The sequence below is a fragment of the Cibotium barometz genome, chromosome 9 (genome assembly GCF_041138505.1).
Source record: "Cibotium barometz isolate CiBa-2024 chromosome 9, ASM4113850v1, whole genome shotgun sequence".
NCBI lineage: Eukaryota > Viridiplantae > Streptophyta > Polypodiopsida > Cyatheales > Cibotiaceae > Cibotium > Cibotium barometz.
Window position 1 is genome coordinate 48,622,411 of NC_141054.1, and position 20,294 is coordinate 48,642,704.

The window sequence follows — 20,294 nt, forward strand, 5'->3', positions numbered from 1 at the left end:
ACAGGGGAAAAACACAAGCAAAAGATACAAGGAAAACAAAAGAGGAGAAGACACAAACACAGAGAAGATGGAGGCAGAAACAAAGAAAAAGAGGAGAGGGGTGAAGCAAAGAGGAAAAAAAGAAGTAAAGGAGAAGGCAAACGATTAAATATAGTGGAAGAAGCAGGCGCGTGCGCGCACACACTCACACACACACACACAGTTGCCCCCGGAAGAAAGGACGGCACGGCACAGCACAGCACAGCAAAGAGCTTGAATAGTAAAAAGAAACGAGAAGCTGGACAGGCGAACAGCAAGGGAAGGCGGCAAGCGGCAGGCAACCGGCGATGCAAAGGCAGCAAACTGGCGGTAGGAGGCAAGTGGCCGGCGCTGCAAAGGCAACGAGGGGCAGCAAGCGGTCGGCACTGCAAAGGCAGCGGCAGTAGACCTCTCTCCACACACACACACACATATAGGTAGGTAGATAGATAGATGTATGTATATGTATATATATATATATATATCTTTCAAAAACCACTAGAATTTGGTGTTATCCCACACATTCCAAGTATTGTTATTTTTGTTCCGGCTAGGAATTGTAGAATGTGGGATTGTAATTATGGGATTAAGAAGACAAGGAAGATAAGAATTGGGATCAAGAAAATGGAAGAAGAAGAGGTGAAAAGAAAAAAAGAAGAGGAGGAAGAGAAGACTAAGAAAAAGAAGGAGAGGAAGTGGAAGTAGGGAGGAAGGAGAAGAAGAGGGAAAGGAAGGACAGGAAGGGGAAGGGGAAGAGAAGGAGAGGGCCCATGGGCACTCAAGTTGCTACAACAAAAGGATTTGCTTGAGAAGAAAAAACAAAAAACAAAAAGACAAAAAAAACCAAAAAATTTAATTCTGAAACTTCCTTGACCAAGACATTTCGAGGTTTTTTAGAAACATTTCGCTTTGAAAAGTTCCGTAGGTTTCGAAACAATGAAACGGGTTTTTTTGTGACTATGCCCCCAAGTGTGTTAGAAGCATTAGAGACATGGCTCCACGTGAAAAACCATAGCATCCCATACCACCAGGACTCACCCTTCCAATGTACGCATGGAGTAGTCTCAAAGGAGCCTCCAATCCACGCTTGAGGAGCTCTCACTCAAACTAAACCCAAAAGTTACTTACATAGGCCTCCTATAAGCTAGGAGCCAAAAATAGCCCATGCCTCTAGAAACGCTTCTATCCTCCCCGTTTAGATGCCTATCCCGGAGTCCTTGGTTAACCTAACCCGTGGTTAGCCCAATTAACCTTACAAATTTTACTCTATTGTCCTCTACACATGCAAATAACCTCAGTCTTTGAGTCACCAATTTTTTCCAGTGATGATTTGTGTAGAAAGGTCTATTGCCTGCTATCACAAGTGTTCTGGTCTTGGCAGTAAATGAGTTGAAAGGAAGATGTGTGTGTGTGTGTGTATTTATCCTATATGCACATGGGTGTAAAGGTACTTAAAGGCCATCAACTTGTAAAAAAAGGGGTTGTCTATCCTCTTCTATAATCTCTTTTGGTGATTATGGCACATGAAAACGCATTTCTAGAGTGACAAACCCCGAAACGCTAGAAACGTTTCAGAAACTCCTGATTTTTTTGGTTTCTCAAAAAAAAAAATGTTTCTCAAAGTTAAAAGTTCCTATTTTTTGGAACTTTAGCAATGCAAAATTATATAGAAAAAAATCCGAAACCTTGGCGTTTCTTAGCCGAAGGTCGAAACGTTTTGACCCGAAACCCCAAAAACCCCGAAACGTTTTTGGTGACTATGTTATGGCAATACAATCATAGTTCCTCCATTCATGTACTTTTTACTCTCTTGATTCATTTTATTAGTCTTGTCGTGTGCATTCAAGTTTGCTACGGATGTAGCAATTTCTAGAGCACCCGGTGGGACTAGGAGAGTTTCATCTTCCTCCTTCCATTCTTCTCATCAAGCCTCCTTCCCCCCCTCTTGTTTTTTCTATGTTTGAACCTAAACACAGCCTCCACCACCTCTCCTCTCCAGCTCCATCGCCTACGAGTCCTAGAAGCGAACCTTCTGGCCTGGATTTGGATTTGGATTTGGATTTGGATATTGAATCTGGTACTAGCCCGGTGAGAGATACTTGTGGGTCGTCCCCGTGGTGTGATCGGCATCAGAGATCTTGTGCCTAGACATCGACATTGACTTGGATATCCTACATCGGCATATCTGTTTGTTTTGTATTCATTGATTGTATTGATCCTGGCCAACGTGCCCGTGGATTGTTCTTGAATAAATTCATGAAAGGAGGCGGGGCATGTTCCCTGCTTAATGTGGTGTTCTGTGCAAGATCCCTATTCCCTTCTATCTCTCCCCTCTCTCTCCATATCTTTATCTCTTGAACACATGGTTGAGTTTGTCATTGCATGCCCTGCTGGGCTTGCAACGACTTACAAAGGCACATTTCCTGCAGCACATTCATGAGCCACTATCAGCTATGCAGAAAAAGGAGGGGCAAAAAGAAAGAAAGTTATATTAAATGTCTCCTAAAGACCCAATGGGTCTATGAGACCAAGGTGATACAATGCTATCCATGGTATGTCTCACCAAGGAAAACAAGTACAAATAACATAGCTGTCTGAAAGTAGAGGCTGATACAATGATCATCATGGGAAAGTACATGGGGTATAAGCACTAGTACCAGAGACTCTCATCATGGAGTACATGAGAATATGAAGCATGTGGGGCACATCATCCTCCAGTAGAGGATACACCTCTCTCGAGCATGGGCTTACTGAGTATGGCCGAGAGGCCATCATGCCATTGCTTGTATGTCTCCCGTGCAAGCCCTGCCTGTATGAGGTTGCAGTTGGCAGCTGGTGCATATGCTGCAGTGGATGCCTACTGTCAAATTTTGGGCAGACGCTGGCACTGCAGTTTGCAGCTTGGGCGGTTGCCTCTGCTTGCCACATCACCATTTACACGCGCTCCTCTGGATCCGTCTTGGGGAATCTTCACACCCTCAGATTTGTGGCTTGGTGAATCTTCACACTCGTGGTTCGGCTCTGCTCCACGCACTTCACCCTTCCGTCACACCCGCCACTCTTTATGCTCTCCACGCCTCCAGAACGGTCGCCCACATCCTCAGCGCCTCTTCAATAATAAACCTTCTTCCTAAAGTTGCTATCCACATGATGGGCTCCTTCACACTCGCTTGCACTCAAACTTTTCAAACCCGACCTTCTGCCATGCATTCCAAACCCAGTTACCCCTTTCATATTCGACCACCACCACCGCCAACCTGCCAGCTTAAGTTGTGTCTCATGTGCAGAGATCAATCCATGTTCTCTCTCGTGTAGGAGGAGGAGCCTTGTGGCTTTGCATTCTTCATCATACCACCCATTTCAAGGTTGAAATCCCATCGGTAAAGTGTGGGTGAATTTATCCCATATGCACATGGTTGTAAAGGTACTTAAAGGCCCTCCGCTTGTATAAAACGGGCTTGTCTCCTCTTTTGTCGTCTCTTTTGGTGATTATGGCAATACAATCCTAGTTTCTCCATTTGTGTACTTTTTACTCTCTCGATTCATTTTATTAGCCTTGTTTTGGGCATTCAGGTTTGCTACAACTTGCTCTTCTCACAACTGTCCATGTTCAAGGGTCTCACACCATAGAGTGCACACTATAAACCTTTACTTTCAATACAATAATTTAGAATCCAAGCAGAAAGATGAACTCATACCTGACTGCCAAATATTTGGTCTTCAATTTGGCTTATAAGTCGAGTGCACAAGTGCAAAGACAGGCCCGATAACAAGGTCATCGGCAAAGGTTGTGTCTCTTGAACAACCAACAACCGATCACTTGATTGGCTCAAACTTCCTGGAAGTATTATCTCTCCAATGCCATTAGATTTCATCCAATTCATCATAGCCTCACAAACAGGTTGACTAATTGTGAGTGACAAAACCCATATCATTCCCATGGATTTATCATCCAAGTTGGAATAGTCAAGGACTCGTTCACCTGCATGGCAAACACCATATTTGTCAAGCACTGTAATGTGTTAAAATTGGTATACAAACCAGATTTACTATCTCAAGTTCCCATTTACCAAAGAGAACCTAAGATAACAGCCAAACATCAAAATGACAATCACATCGAGAAGTAGCTGAAAACTTGGCAATACATCAATGCACCTCATTTGGCCTCCACCCCTTCTGCATCCCGGCCACTGCCTTCCCTGCCTTTCCTTGCCCTAGTTCCCACCAGTCCATGGATCCACGCCTCACCCTTACTGGCATGTGCTCAGTTTTCAATCAACTACAACCTTGTTGGGTGGTTGACCTCACAGTAATATATTGGTGCTCCATAGAGATCATTTCACAATGCTTATGCCTTATCTGCAGGGAACCCTCTATTCCACACCACATCATCTAGTAAAGTTACTGCCCACCCGCTCCAGACACATGCTTCATTTCAACTAGTTACACTTACATATAGAGGGTACACATGGCAGAACAGTGAAGGGCAGGCAGTGGCTCCCATGGTTGACTTTGTCTTCATCCATGCACAGAGTAGATAAATGTTAGTATCACAAAGCATGGATGTGGACGACAACACGTGGCGTCTCCATAGACACATCACAGCCATTTCAGTACCAAAAGGCAGCCACATGCTCTACACAGCCAGGAAAAGCATATAGTTGTGGATCTAGCAAGTATCCATAACTATATGGGACATGGATACAGCAAAAGAACACGATAAGCCTACCAAGATCACTTCCTTATGCCACAGAAGATGGGCTATCTTGATGCCAGGATACTTGGGGCTTCGTGTCACGTGCACTAAGGATCTCCATGGGTCAAATAAAAGTGTCACCACACAAACTCCACATAGAAACGCATTGTTATTTATTTTACATGACATGAAAATGAAAACATAGACACTTGATATCACCTGACATTTGATTCAAAGATTGTGGTTTCCTGACCTTTTCCAACCTGCTTCCACCATTCATCAATCTGCTTCCCTTTTTGAAGGTGTTCTGGAACATGCTTTCCAGCCAGCTGTTCCATCATAACACGGTTGATTGACCAAAGACGCAAAATTTGGCTGCTACTTACAAAATCTAGTAGCATGCTTTGTGGAGAAATACTGCTGTTTTGATCTGTTGGATGGTCCTCTTTGTGAAAAGACAATATCTTTTGAGTTGTTTCAACCTGAAATAAGCAAGATGCAAGTTAATGACTACGATAGCACAGAAACCATATTTAGAGCTTTTGTCTCTACAATTACAGCTATAGTTTATCAAGAAGACATGCAATGTGTATCAAATCTGATTTTGGGAAATTTCCGTGAGTTAGAGATCAGCACATAGGGTGATCTGCTTACCGATTGACAGCGGTTGAAAAACTATGGCGCAAGCAGTGGTTTGACAACCAACTGAAAGATAAATGCAAGAAGGTAGGAGACATGGTACTCATGTACAATGTCAAGAATACCAAACGGAGCCTCAAGTATTGGGGCCAAGGTCCCTACCGAGTCACAAGTAGCAAGTTGAAATGCTTCTATGGACCTCTCATCTAAGACATGCTCTATCAAATCTATAAGAAAAAGAAGGAGATAAGAGAGGCACACAATACCACCTTGAGATGATTCCCCGATAAAAAAATATCCTCTAAGCAACTCAATGTCAAATGGGTGCAATCCAAAATTGATATAAGATGAGTCTTGCGTGCGTGTAGCACACGGTAGATACACACTGTGCACATGACACATAAGGTAAGAAGGTGTCTTCGCTTGGCAAAGGCCCCCCCATGCTAAGGGGGTGGCATGATGGCCACTCAAATGGTGCCCAACCACCCAACAAGAGGGTGCCCAAGATTAAAGCCCACGAATTCTCTTACCCATAAAATGTCTAATGCCCTTTTTAAAGACCATGGGGTGCCCTCCCAATTGTTAATGAAGTGTGAGCATGCCAATTGTTAAAACAACACAAAACATGTAGAAATAGTGTTTGCAAAGGTCTTTCCCCCTTGCTACATAGGTGGTATGGTGGCCACTCTAATGCATAGGCCTGGCTCCATTAGCTATGCTTGCAGCCTCCTGCAATGCCACTACTCTTCACTACAACCTCAACCTTCACGCGCCTATGCATCCTGTGCTCGGCCCTTCCTAGCCACGACACCCTCTCCTCGCTGACCTCTACCCACAGCTCACACTTCCTACTCGACAGCCCTCTCCTCCAAGCCTCCTGTTACCAATGTGCGCACACTCTACTCTCTCCGTGCATTTCCGCCCACCTCGTCCACACCTTTCTCGGCCACTTTCTCATTTGGTCCTTCCTGACCACTTACAGGCAGTATTCTCGCCTAGGCGTGTTTCTGTTTTCACCTCTCGAGTTCAAGCTCTCTGATCAACAGCGGATCCCATTACTGCTCATTCCATCACTCCTTCAACTTGCTAAACCCTACACACAACTTTTCCTACCTGCAGATTCAAGTTGGCTCACGCATTTGAGAAGTGTGAGGCAAAGATTCATTTAAGGCTTGTGGAGTAGCTTCAGAGCATCTAGTCCGAGTGCTAAAACCAGTACCTACGAAATCCACACCAAAAGCAAATTGGGGCTTTTCCAATTTTTGAGTAAAATCAGAAAATTGAAGCCTGTGCAGTTAATAAATTTTGCGGCTTTTCTGATTTTTAGTCAAATTTGACTATTTAAAGCCTCACACAACACATTGAGAGTCTTCCGGGGTTCTTTGCCCTAGTCCATGGGCCTAAAATGACTGGCCACGCATCCATTGCTTGGCACCAGCATCGCAAGAGGAGTCTTCATCAACATTCCAGCTTTGCAAGTTATTAAACTTCCAAAATATTTATGTTTTTATGTGTGAGAGTCGAGGCTCCTCTACCCGGGTTGTCCCCCGAAAAAGATTTGTAATAAATGTTTTTTGTGTTAATGTGTGTGTATCGCCTTGTGTTATAAAAGGCTTCGTAATTTCCTCCATTACCCTGTTTTGAGTGGGGGGGGGGGGGGGGGGCGTGCGGGTTGTAGTCTAGAAGGGCTGAGGAATCTTATGTGTGGTCAAGCTCCATTTGCAGGCTTGATTGTGATCTGTTGTATCACGTCAGGTATGGCAACTGTGATCTTTTGCATCATGTGGTGCCAATATGAGCCCAAATCACCATAAGTTTGAAGGACGCTTCATAAGATATCACCTTCGCTCCGAATGGGGGTCTGTTGGGTATTTCAATGTCTCTTGTATCCTGTATGTCCACCTTGTATACCTATCAGTATGTGTGTATCCATCTACATGTGGTCATATAAGTGTGAACACCTATTTAGGTGCGAACACCCCATGTATGTGTAAGTGTGCCTGTATGTGTGTGAACACCCTCTTATCTGGATGAGATAAGAGTGTGCCATGTGTCATGCCCCCGTATGTGAGTGTGACTTGTGTGAGTCAAAAGATGAGGTTTGCAACCTATAAAAGCATGTACTTGGTGTACTTCAAATGATGAATCCAATATACATTGAATCGTGCAATCATCTCTCTAGAGAGAGAGTTAAAGAGAGAAACTTAATGGTCTCATAGGTCATTTTGGCCTTTCGAAGACATTAATACAAATTTCATTTCATTTCTCTCTCTCTCTCTTCCTGCCTGTGCACCTCCACAGCCATGGAGCACTTCCATCCACCATAGTTGCCTTCTGTGATCCTGCAAACCCTAACCCTAGACTAGGTACTCAACACCTAGCCCTAATCCCAGGCCTGTCGGGACGTTACATACTTCCCCCTTCTGTTCAATTCACGTCCTCATGAATGCATGAGGAGACAAATCTTTGTAAGTGAATCTTCAAATCCGGACATCCATCCATAGCATTTACTCAAGTCTACTGCCTCTTACGTATGCCAATGTAAGACTCCTCTTGTAGATCGTGCTACAAAGATCCAATTGCTTACTGGCAATCCAGCTCTCATCCAAGAGAAGAATCCCAAAGGACATCTAGTCACAAAGTGCAACAAGCTCTACCCTAACAACCCTAGCACAAACCCATACCACAACTCAACTGTCATACCAAATGGCATCCTATGTAGTTTTTAAAATGAAATTCAAGTATGTGCTTTACTTTTTGCATAAGCTTGTGTCCTAGACAAGAAACAGGCGAAGCCTTTTGCAAGGAACTCAAGCTATCCCTCTCTCTTGTATGTGTTGTTTACTTGCAAGGAACTCAGTCATGCCGTGGCCCGAGGCTACCAAGGAAGCGTGCAGGATCTCGTGGCCATGGAGGTGCAAGGTGGGTGGTGAGTTGCAAGCAACAAACCATCACGGTCATGTGATGCGTACAACATCGAGTCGATGAAAACTCGTTAGGGCTTCAGTTCTAGGTCAGATAATCCTAGCAATAGCCCATCTATTATTAGACCTTGCTCTATTTATTAGCTTTCTCGCTTTATTTATAAGCTTTTAGCCATTATTAGCCCTAGGCTATTAATTATAAGCTCTTAGCCAATCTAGGCCTCTTCTAGTTAACGCTCTTAGCCCACATGTGAACACTCTAGCTCCCCACGTCCCAGCTAAGCCCTTAACCCTAATCTTGGGTTAGTACATGCTCCTAGCCCTAATCCTAGACCTGTCGGGACGTAACACCAAGCTTCGACAAGGTCGGCAACATATGGTAAAAGGTTGCCTTCTACATTCCTCCTTGGCAGGGGGTCAATATCAACACCAATGACGGTGTCCCAATGCTCATAGAAGGACAAGATAGCTCTGAGCTTGAACTTCCAGAGAGGATAATTGGGCCATGGCCAAAGTCGGCGCCACCATAAACGGTGTGTACTCGGGTCAAAAAGATGTACTCCAAGTTTACCTTGGCCCCCGCAATGTCAAGACATGGTGTCCTAAAGTAAAGTCTACTTACTACATGTGTAGACCATTATGGGATAACGATCCATTGTGCTATTCGGCAGTGTTGCTAAATCTAATCGAAGCCATCTCTAAACCATCTAGCCTCCAAAGGCAACCATCCCGTGTGAAGACAGAAGGTCCAAGGGAGCATCCCTTGCATATACTGATCTAGTCGTCAAAAAGATTTCCCCTTTAGGCCCCTACATAAACATCCGGCTGGGATCTGTGCAGTGAAGGGATGAAAGCCTCTAATCCACTCCTCAAAGAATCCAAACTGTTAGTGTGCCCTCCAAGCACTCCCAATCCACTTAGTCATATGCTTTCTTAACATTTTAGAAACAGAATGCCAACAGGAAGATTACTCTACTTGGCCCATTCCACTGCCTCCAGAGATAGCAAGACATCATCAGAGATGCTCCTTCCTTGCATAAAACTAGTTTGGCTATCATGCATCGACATCTGCAAAAGAGGCTGAAGTTTCAGAACAATGGCCTTAAATTAGACATTCTATGTAATCCCAAGCAGGATGATGAGATACACCAGGAACCACCTTTACTCTTGCAATTGTTTTCAAAATGCAGCTGTTTAGAAAATTATGATGCTTTTTGGTGAAAAATTTATGGTCACATAACTACATATAATATACAAGTATGTAAATTACACACACTACCTTCTTTGGATCGTTACTCATTGCTGAAGTTACAGTTTCCAGCCGAAACACTTGAGCAAGTAACCATGTTACGTGATTGCTCCGAACTGTTTGATGCTCCCCATTGGAAAAATATGTGGCCAGCATGTCAATAAATTCAAGAATGTCCAGATAACCATGCCGCACAAGAAAGAAGAAGAGATCTGCAAATGAAAGCCACTCTTGCCAGCGATCCCCTTCTCCATCTGGATTTTGAGCAGATGTGATACCTGCATTCACCCATCACCAATACAATCAAACTCAGCATTTTAGTCCATTCATAACAATTGAAAAACACCACCAACATGTACCAAGTTTATGGTCCACTCCCAAGATTCATGGGACCAAGTATGAGGTCGAAGAGGCCACAGAAGGCCACATCAACAAAGCCAACCAAGGCAGACATGGTAAGAGCTCAACAGTGCTGTATTAAGGCCATCAAGGGTACCTAGGCCTTCCACACTCGATCATATCTACCATTTGGTCAGAGGTTACTCATACCCTTACATCCATATAGGATTCAAGCACATTCTAGCACACACCACAACAGACAGAGAGCCTTCATGCATATTTGGGGACACTGACCAGAGGACATCCCAAGATGCAATCTGGGTTCACCCACTGGGGGATTTTCTTTCCCACGACATCATCACCCATTGAAGACAAGATCAAGACTGTGGCGACTCATGTGAACAAGACTGGACACTTCAACCCCGACGGGATTCCCAAGGTAAGTTGCATGGCTACAATGATGGTCTACTACTACGGTGCCCCCGGCTGTACCATGTGTGTCTAACATAGTATAAATCAGCACATACTTGACTGAGCCAACTGTGAGGGGGTATTAATCTAGTCTAGTCCTAGAGACAGATAGTGATCTGAAAAACCCCTTGGTGGTTAAGGAGTGTGGTATGGAACGCATCCAATAGTTCACACATCACACCACTTTCCTAAAAGTTAGCCTTTTCTTTTAAACATCAAAAACCTTACAGTTCTTTTATATTTTCAAAGTCTAAAGATCAAAAAATAACATTAATCCAACATTACACAGATGTGATCATTAACAGCCCATGCCTGTTGTTGTGGGTTGCATGAGCTCTATAATCCGATCAACCACCGCCTCACACGTCATCTCTGCCGTAAATACAAAGTTTGGCATGCTTGAGATGAAATACCCTTGCCGTGACGTACTTGACTGCGGTGGGAATCGGGGAGCAGATGTTAAGACTCTTCTCCACCAGTCTGAAGAGGGGATAACACGTAAACCATGTCTAAGGCAGCGTAGCGCCCTTTCCCAGTCAACAGTACCCCTTGGAACAGCTGCAGCAACATCCTAAATTACACAACAAAATGATCAATTCTTTAAATGCTCAACTTAAGGTAATTAATAAATAACACCAGAGGCTAAACTCAGAATGTAATGCAAGATGGACATTGCATTTAATTTTCATACGCCAAACCCATATTACATGATTTTTGAAAAGCAATGGAATCCCACTCACCTAGATCCAACCCTTGATTTGCTGCAGGATCCACATAAGTGGGATTAGATTGATAATAAAAGGGCTGTTAAGACCACTCTTTGAGGTGGTCTTGATTTGCCATAGGATCCACATTAGTGGGTTGGATTGATAATAAAAGGCCTTTTCAGACCACTCCTCGAGGTGGTCTCAATAAAAACAGCCAAGTCCTTCCACTTGGGCCCCTTGCCCCAAATGCTTTGCACAATCAAAGGCCATTCAGCATTTTGTGTTTTGGGATCCATATGATCATTTTTGCCTATGAAAAGGATGACTTTATATTACCTTGAGGGCAAGACCTGGGATCAGTCTTGGAGAAATACTGAGAAGAAGCAACCCAATTCTAGAAAAAGAGTATTAATTGTTGATAGTCTACTTATTAAGAACTCAATAATCCACACAGACACATAATTTACTCTTGTTTCAATATTATCACCTTTAAAAGAGTGGAAACAATTTCTTAGGCTCTTAGTCATTAGAGAATCACACTGCCAATGCTTTTTGTTTGTGTTTGCAAAACTTTCGAACGGGGAACCGAATGTTTGAATCTAATCCTTCTCCTCCTTGGACTTCCCCAACTGTTAAGCTAATGTGATCACTTTGTTGGAGTAAGTGAGCACAGGGGAACCGTTCTAGGTGAGTTTGTAGAACTCATCTTCAAGATTTGTAATGTACTGCAGAGGTAGAAACCTAGTCTTCAAATCAGACACAAAGGTGTCCCAATCATAGTCCGGTAAGCCAGTGTAAGAATCTGTGTGCAAACGGGACCAATGTTGCCACCAAGTGACTGCATCACCTGCGAGCTGTGGAGCCGCCGGATGGACTTTATCTTGGGTATCTGTGATCTTGGAAAGTGGAAAGTGTGCAACAAACTGGTGAATAAATTGAGTCACAACCGAATGGTCGCACTTTCCGTCATACTTGGTGAAGTTCGGTGAGGCACGGATAACTGTAGTAAAGGCTATGGCTAGGGTTGTGGAGGATTGAGAAGGGTGGAAAGAAGTTACCAGAGTCCGAAGTGCCTATTGGAACTGGTCCCTCAAGTCTTCTCAGGCCTGTCGCTCGTCGATTCGAGCTCTGTCCGCAATCGCTCCTCATTGACCTTGCATTTGGCTCTCTACCGGTTGCTCGGCCAGTCTTGCTTCACGGTCTCGCTCTTCTTTTTCAGTCATCCATCGACACTATTGTTCCATTGAGAAACTTTTTTCTTTAGGTGTCTCCTGCTAGGCCAAGGTTGCCCGTAATTTTGCTAGTTTTTTTCCATTTGGACTCTTTCGAGTTGAATCTAGAGTTGCCTCATCTGCTCCTTTAACTTATGGTTGTCTTTGTCTTCTTTTTGCAGAAGTATTTCTTCGAATGGTTCTTCTTCTTTAGTATTGTCTTCAGAGCTTGATGCCATGGTGGATGGATGAGTGGTTTTTCCCGATCTCAGCTTTACCATCCACATGATGCTCTCACCCTAGGTTGCCTGGTTCAATCACGTCCCAAGTTCTGATACCAATGTAGCATGCGCCGAGCTAGGACCGTGTGAAACAACAAAGCCTTCTTTAAACCTGAGTTTAGTGAGTCTTTAGCAATCCTTTAAAATAGCATACATGAATCTGAAAGAGATGTAGTAGAGATGACACCAGATGGGGTTCCGAATCACCCGCTGAAGGGCCCCCCTGCAAGCAGGAGTATTTGCTTTATTTCTTCTTCTAGAGAACTATATACAAGCTGAACTGTGTCCACAAGGCTGAGCGCACAAACTAACTGACTAACTGCCAAACATAAGGACAAAGCGACCTGTTGCATGCGCGGTAGCCTTTGCTATACTGATCCACATCCCTAAGCTTGATCAAGAACAAGATACTTATTTAAACATGATTAAGACAAAGGAGAGAGAAGAAGAGAGAGATTGGTGTCAAGGTTTTCTTGTATTTTTATATGGTACAAAAAGGTGACATGACTGTTTCTACATGGTTGGGCCCTTGGTCAACCCCATAGGGGTGACCTTCTGGCCCCTTTCTACATGCTACTATTTACTTCTACTGAATGAATGAATAAACTGCTGAATATTTCAATGAATGATGACCTCATGCTTATATATGATCTGGAGGTGCCGGTCAACCAGCTTCATGGACAAAATAAACCTTAAAATTCTGAATTCATGCTGTGTTGCCTTCGTTAATTGCCCAATCATTTGGCCTTCTCTTTGGCACATGGCCACCTGTTGCCTAGGGCCCCTACAGGCTGCCGACTGAGGTTTGGTAGCTGCCGAATGGGTTCTCATGCCCTCCAATGGTATGGATCCTAATGATAATACTGCTTATGATGATGATGATGATGTATTGCTATGGCTGATGCTACTGATGATGCTTCTGATGCTACTGATGAAGATGATGCTAATGATAACACCTACATGCCTAACTATTGGATTAGTCAGGGATTATGTTGTTCATGCTGAAGATTAAGCCATGGCATGGACGTGCACGTGACACGACCAAATGCTAGGCAGAACTCTGCATAAGCTATAGGCGACTGTGAAGCTATCTTCGAGAGGATACAGCGGCCCGAGACTGAGGGTTGGTGTGTTGAATAAACCTGAAGAGACTAAGCTTCTTTGCCTTGGGCAGAAAGCACAAGAGTGGCAAAGGTTGGAGCCTATGCACACATTCTTGACTCACTTTGCTTGATAATCTCTGATTTTATCTGATGAATTATGGGACTAAACATGAATTGCCTTTTTATATGGCGACAGGGGACTCATCGGCTGCCAATACAGCATATCGGCCTGAGATTAGAGCCCACGACTAATGATTAAATGTCATTTAATGCTGGTTGGGCTGTTTAGGCTGGTCGGCTGCTGCATAAACTGGCTGATAGCAATCTAGCTCTGGCCAACTACATTGTTAGTCCCTAAAAGGCTACCGCCTAGTCTTATAGGCTGGCTAGGGGTGTTGGCTACCCCTTGCAAGGCTAGCCCATGGTTAGGGGCTGGCCCCACTACATGCATGCAACTGAATGCTTCTATGACGCATATTCTTGTTATGGTTGACATCTACATGCACCTATATGATGAACACTTGCTGAATTCTCCACAATGGGTTAAGAGTACTGACCTGACACTAACCCCTATGGATGGGAGACTGACCTACATAGCTCGTGCCTATCATGTCCTGGCCTGGGGCTCACAAAGGGGTCACAATATCCTAAAAGGTACTAATTCTGTACATGATTCTTGTACTGTTGACGAGCCACTTTGTCATAGACCGCCGTACCGTGTTAGTGCAGCCCAACAAGAGGAAATTATGAGCCAAGTACAGGAGTTGTTGAAAAAGGGGTTGATTCAACCTAGCTCATCACCCTTTTGCTCACCTGTGCTCTTAGTGCAAAAGAAAGATGGTTCTTGGCGCATGTGTATAGATTACAGGGCGCTAAACAAGAACACCATCAAGAATCAATTCCCTATTCCGAGGATCAATGAAATATTGGACTGCTTACAGGGATCCACAGTCTTTAGTCGGATAGACTTGAAAAACGGGTATCATGATACGCATTAGACCCGAGGATGTGCATAAGATAGCATTTCGGACCACCTTTGGGCTATATGAGTTCTTAGTCATGCCCTTTGGCTTGACAAATGCTCCCGCCACCTTTAATAGGATGATGGATAGGATTTTCCGGCCTCACAGAGCGTTTGTGGGCACATTCTTTGATGACATGATTGTGCATTCATGCTCACAGAAGGAGCATAGGGAGCACTTGGCCACAGTGTTTGAAGAACTCCGGAAGCATAGGTTGGTCATAAATGGCAAGAAGAGAGTTCTTTTTGGAAGAAATACACTTCTTGGGGCATATCGTGTCTAAAGATGGAGTCCGTATGGATCCTTCAAAAGTGGAAGCAATTCTCAATTGGCCAGATTTGAAGACCGTGCATGATGTACGCAGCTTTTTGGGATTGTGTTCCTATTACAAGCGGTACATACGATATTTTGCCGCGATTGTTTCACCCCTTCATGCTTTAACAAAGAAGGGAACTCCGTTTTGATGGACTGATCTGAAAATTGCAGCCTTTAAAAAGCCTTAAAAAAAAGCTTACTTCGGAACCCGTATTGGTACTACCGAATCTCCGAAAGGCTTTTGTTGTCCAGTGTGATGCATGTGGGAACAGCATTGGGACAGTTCTCATGTAGGAAGGACATGTGATAGCCTATGAGAGTCGTATATTACAGAATGCCGAGAAGCATTTACAGGTGTATGAGAAAGAGATATTGGCTGTAATTCATGCTCTTTCTACATGGAAACACTATTTGCTTGGGGCTGATTTCACTATGCAGACAGATCATCAGACCTTGTGTTATTTCCTCACGCAAACTAAAATTTCTGAGAAGCATATGAGATGGGCCAACTTTTTGTCTATGTTCCACTTTCAGATTGTACATGTGGAAGGCAAAAAGAATGTTGTGGCAGATGCTTTGTCACGCAAGCCACAGGTCTCAGCAGTTTCACTTGCTTATCATCATGAGCTTGATGAGATGAAAGAGCAATATGCCCAGGATGAGGATTTTGGTAGGGTCTATGATCAGATGTCTAAGGGTCAGCGGCATGATCATTATACTCTTAGGGATGGTTTCTTGTTGATGCATGGTAGACTGTGTTACCAGGCAGCTACGACTCAAGGTTATGATTGAAAGTCATGCTCCACCGTCTGCAGGTCATAGGGGCATTGAGGCCACAGTGGTAAAGGGAGTTGAGGCTTTCTTTTATTGGCCGACCTTGAGAAGAGATGTTGATGCTTTTGTTAAGCAATGCATCATATGTCAGAAGGCGAAGTTTGACCGTCAGAAGACACTAGGGTTACTTCAGCCTTTACCTATTCCAGATAGACCATGGGAGAGCATTGCCATGGATTTTATATTTGATCTTCCGAGGACACAAACGGAGAATGATGGCATTTGGACTATCATATGCAGGTTCAGTAAGCAAGCTCATTTCATTCCCATGCATAAGAAGATCAAAGTTGATCACATGGTGAAGTTGTTCATGGCGAACATCTTCAAGTATCATGGCATGCCTTCGTCTATCATTATTGACCGTGATATTTTTTTATTCTTTTTTTTTTTCCCCGAGAAAAGATCCTTTCATTAGTTATAGAAAAAATGCCCGTAGGGCTACAAAAGATCTCTCCTACTAGTAAAAGAAACAGAGCAGTGAATACAGCATGGCAGCCCGGGAGACTCTCCCTAGGTGCTGCAAAATACAAGCATCAGTATAAAGGACCGAGAGGCTAAATCATACAATAGGGGGGGGGGGGGGGGGGAGAGCCAAACAGGTGGCTTGTAGTGCCAACGGGGGGATCCCGTGTGTAAGGTGTAGAAGGGGCCACAACGCCAAGTGGTGTGAAAGGCCTGGCGCCGCAAGATCGCCTCATCCGCCGAGTCTCCCCGGATGCGGTCGTACTGTCCTCGCAGGGTGTGGATCAACTCCTGCCAAATCCCACGTACAGTCTCTGCTGGTGGCTCCAATCTCCCCTCAAAGGCCGTAAAGCACCGGGCCCTCCAGGTGAACCAGATGGTGAGGCTACTGAGAAGCTCCCATCGTAAATCCCGCTCCTGTGTCCAGCTGGCGGACGAGAAATCGGTGCCGGAACCAGGCGAGGCTGGCCCCTAATAAATCTGATGGCCTGACTGCCCTGCTCCATCTCATAGCCCATAGCAGGCCCTGACGAAGTCGACCAAGCAGCGGCACCCCACGTAAACATACCCTCTGGAGAGAGGGGAGCCAGAATACGCAGCATCCGCAGCCAAATCTGCTGCGCCTGAGGGCAATCCCAAAGGCAGTGTCTCTGTGTCTCCATAGGGTGGCCGCATCGGACGCAGGCCGCCGGAAGACCGCTGTAAACAAGCCAAGTGCCAACTGCTGAGCCCCTGTGGGCGACCAGCCACTGAAAAGTCGAGATCCTGCGGGCCTGTCGACTAGCCCAGAGCCGAGCCCAAAAATCCTCCAGGAACTCCTGTGAGAGTCCCTGTAGCCGCCAATGCCCCGCTGCCGCTGGAGAGACCGTCCTCCTCGCCGTCAAAATATGCCGCCCCAGCCGAACAGTATACTGGAAAAGGTAATCTCTGTGGCCTCAAGGGATGCATAAGGATCGTGCCACTCATACTCCCCGGGGTCCCACTGTAGCCGGGCCAATGGGCGCGCTGCATATGCCCATATGCGCCAATCCGGGAGCACATCAGCAGGATCGGGGTCTATATGCCACTTCCGAGAAGCGGCGGCCACCACCCGAATCCTCTGAAAGGTGCACTCTGCAACCAAAGACTCCTCCTCCACTCGCTGGAGTCTGCCCTCATCCTGAATCTCAAAGTAGAGGCAACTGCCATCCTCAGTGCAAGCTCTGACAGCAATCAGGATCTCCAACTATGTAAAGGCTCCCATCCACCGTGGGGTCACTGGCTCGAGAGGCGTGAACCACTCCTCTGTGAGTGCCTCCTGAATATCATCTCTCATAATCAACCCCCCTCTGAAGTGACTCAGCCTCTCCACCTGGATCTCCTCTGGGAGACTACAGAAGGCCTGCCAGTCTCCAAAACTACGAGCTGGGCCTGCCGCTAAAGGCCCCCAGGCTAAACGAGGCTGAGAACCCAGCATATGACCCTGCTCTGTGCGAACCGCTGGGCTCCAGATGAGCGGCTGTCTGGCCCGCTCCTCAACACATGAAGGAGGTCGCTGAGAGAGCCCCGGTCTCAGCAGCTCCCAAGCTCTCAGGATACTCAAAGCAAATCTGTCCTCCCATCCTCTACTGAGGCCTGTCCTCCTCATCTCTATGAAGATCCAGCGAATCTCTGGTGCCCAAGTGCCCCCTGCTGGGGGCGCCCGAGCCTGCAGCCGCTGCAAGAGGAGCTCTTTCCAAGGCTCACCGCCTGGAAGCAACCCCCGAACAATAAGCTTCCCCAATAAGGCTCTGCTCTGATCAACTGGATCTATAATGCCCAAACCTCCCTAAGCCAGCGGAAGTGTAATAACTGCCCATGCAACCTTTGCCCGAGCTGGCTGACTATCCCGCCCAGACCACAGAAAGTTCCTGATCAGCCTCTGTACCTGGCTGATGCAAGAGCTCGAGAAGATCCAGCAAGACGTAATGTACCACATGGTCGCTAACAGCACCTGATTTGCCACCACCACCCTCCCAGCCAATGATAGTCGAGCTGTACTCCAATACAAAAGCTTCTTCCGAATGCTCATAAGAAGCGGGGCAATCTGCTGCTCAGGTGACAAATCTAGGCCAATCTGGCATCCCAAATACCACACTGCTGTGCCTGGAGGAATCCATCTAAAACCGCGGTCCGGGCTCCATGCCGGAGTGGGAGCACTACTGATCCAAAAGGCCACTGTCTTGCGCCAATTGATCAATGCTCCCGAAGCTGCACTAAAAACCTGGAGCGACTGCTCTGCCCGAAGAAGATTGGCCTCATGGCCATGCAAAAATAAGCCCGTGTCGTCTGCAAACTCAGCATCAAGCAAGTCCTCCCCCCGGACTGGCAGCTGAAGTCCTCTCAAACCAACCTCCTCTGCCGTCAAATACATGCTCATAGCCTCCGCAAAGAAGAGAAAAAGAAAGGGAGCGAGGGGACACCCCTGACGGACTGATCTGGTCAGCTCAAAACTCGGTCCCCGTCCTCCTGCAATCAACACCTGGCTGCGAGCTGTGGAATATAGAGCCGCCACCCCTCTGATCCATCCTGGCTCAAAGCCCAGGCGAAGCATAGTGCCCTCTAAGAAACCCCAATCAACTCTATCGTATGCCTTCTCAAAATCGAGAAGCATCACGACCAAGTCCTCGCCAAGAAATCTAGCCCTGGCCGTCGCCTCTCAGAAAGTAAAGATGTTGTCAAGGATACTACGCTCCTTGACAAATCCTGTCTGAGTAGCATGAATCAACTCCCCCAGGAAGGGCTGGATCCTCAAACTCAAGGCCTTTGCTAAGACCTTGTAGACAGTATTGAGGATCGTAATAGGCCTCCAATGCCGAATATCATCTGATACTCCCTCCCCCTTGGGGATAAGATAGATCAAGCCCTCTGAAAAGCTCTGCGGCATCACCCCAGTGTCCAAAACATGTTGAAAGCCCCTGCGGAGGCCTGGCCCCAAAAGGTCCCAATAGCGCATAAAAAAGGCCGGCATCAGTCCGTCCTCCCCTGGGCAACTATGTCGCGGCAGGACCCTCAAGGCCTCGGCAAGCTCAATCTCTGAAAGAGGCGCACCAAGAACCGAACGCATACGATCTGTGACCCTCCTCTGCACATGGGCCCACACAGTCTGTCTGCAAGCATCTCTGTCCTCAGTGGGGCTGGCTCCGTTGAAAGCAGGTCTCTATAAAATGCAGTGGCTATGGCTCTGATCTCCCCGGGCTCAATAGCCACCGAACCATCCGGTCTACCAAGCTGACGGACTCCTGCCCGAGGATGGCGGGGTCCAGTGATCTCAAAAAACTCACCAGTCACTCTATCACCAAGCTGCGTCCACTGAGAGGCCTGACGACGATAGTAAAACTCATGTCTCTGCTCCTCTGCCTCTCTAACCTCCTGGCGTGCCTGGCTCAGCTGGGACGCCAACCACTCACATGCCGGCTGCTGCTCCTGGAGGCGCTGTAACGAGGCAAGGCTACGTCTCAGCCGATGCTCCCTCTCGCGAATCTCTCCCAGCCGTGTCAAGGCTGCAGCGTGCAAAAAAGAGCTAAGCTCGATGAGTCCCTGGGCACACTGGCCTGCTGCATCCTGGTCAGAGCACTGACTATCATGCCAGATCCTCTCAATGTCCTCAGCGAGACTGGGATCTGTAAGTACCCTCTCTGGGATCCTCGACTGCAAGCTGGGCTCCCGTGTCCTATCCTCCCATGTCAGGATAACTGGCGCATGATCTGAAAATGAGGTGCCAGCGAGAATGCCGACAGAGCCCCCTCGCTCCCCTAACCAGTCGCCCACATAAAAGCGATCAATCCGTGATAAATTAGTCCCTCCCTGTCGACGATCCGACCGAGAGAAACTAAGACTGTCTTGTGAACGGGAGAAAGCCCCACGCTGCCATGCATCAGTGATCCTCAGTGTCATGCAAAACAGATCCCAAGCTGCAAGCTCCGTGCCGTGCACTGTAACATGACTGCCTCCCACCCTATCGGCCGGGTCCTCAAGCATATTGAAGTCTCCCCCGACAAACCA

General features: G+C 46.3%; 1 protein-coding gene across 6 annotated transcripts in view; it reads right to left on the reverse strand.

The window, feature by feature from the left end:
* The window catches only part of LOC147635653 (mediator of RNA polymerase II transcription subunit), a 197,445-nt gene that overhangs the window by 78,215 nt on the left and 98,936 nt on the right, over positions 1-20,294 (reverse strand). For all 6 annotated transcript variants that reach the window (XR_015266693.1, XR_015266692.1, XM_086803035.1 and 3 more), the window contains 4 exons: positions 10,649-10,907; positions 9,557-9,804; positions 4,968-5,196; positions 3,717-4,000 (listed from right to left, as the gene is read on the reverse strand). Coding sequence is in view for 4 of the 6 variants with exons in the window: in XM_086803035.1 (XP_086659161.1) it covers positions 3,717-4,000; positions 4,968-5,196; positions 9,557-9,804; positions 10,649-10,907 (1,020 nt within the window). In the remaining 2 variants the exon portion in view is untranslated. The remainder of the gene's footprint in view (positions 1-3,716; positions 4,001-4,967; positions 5,197-9,556; positions 9,805-10,648; positions 10,908-20,294) is intronic.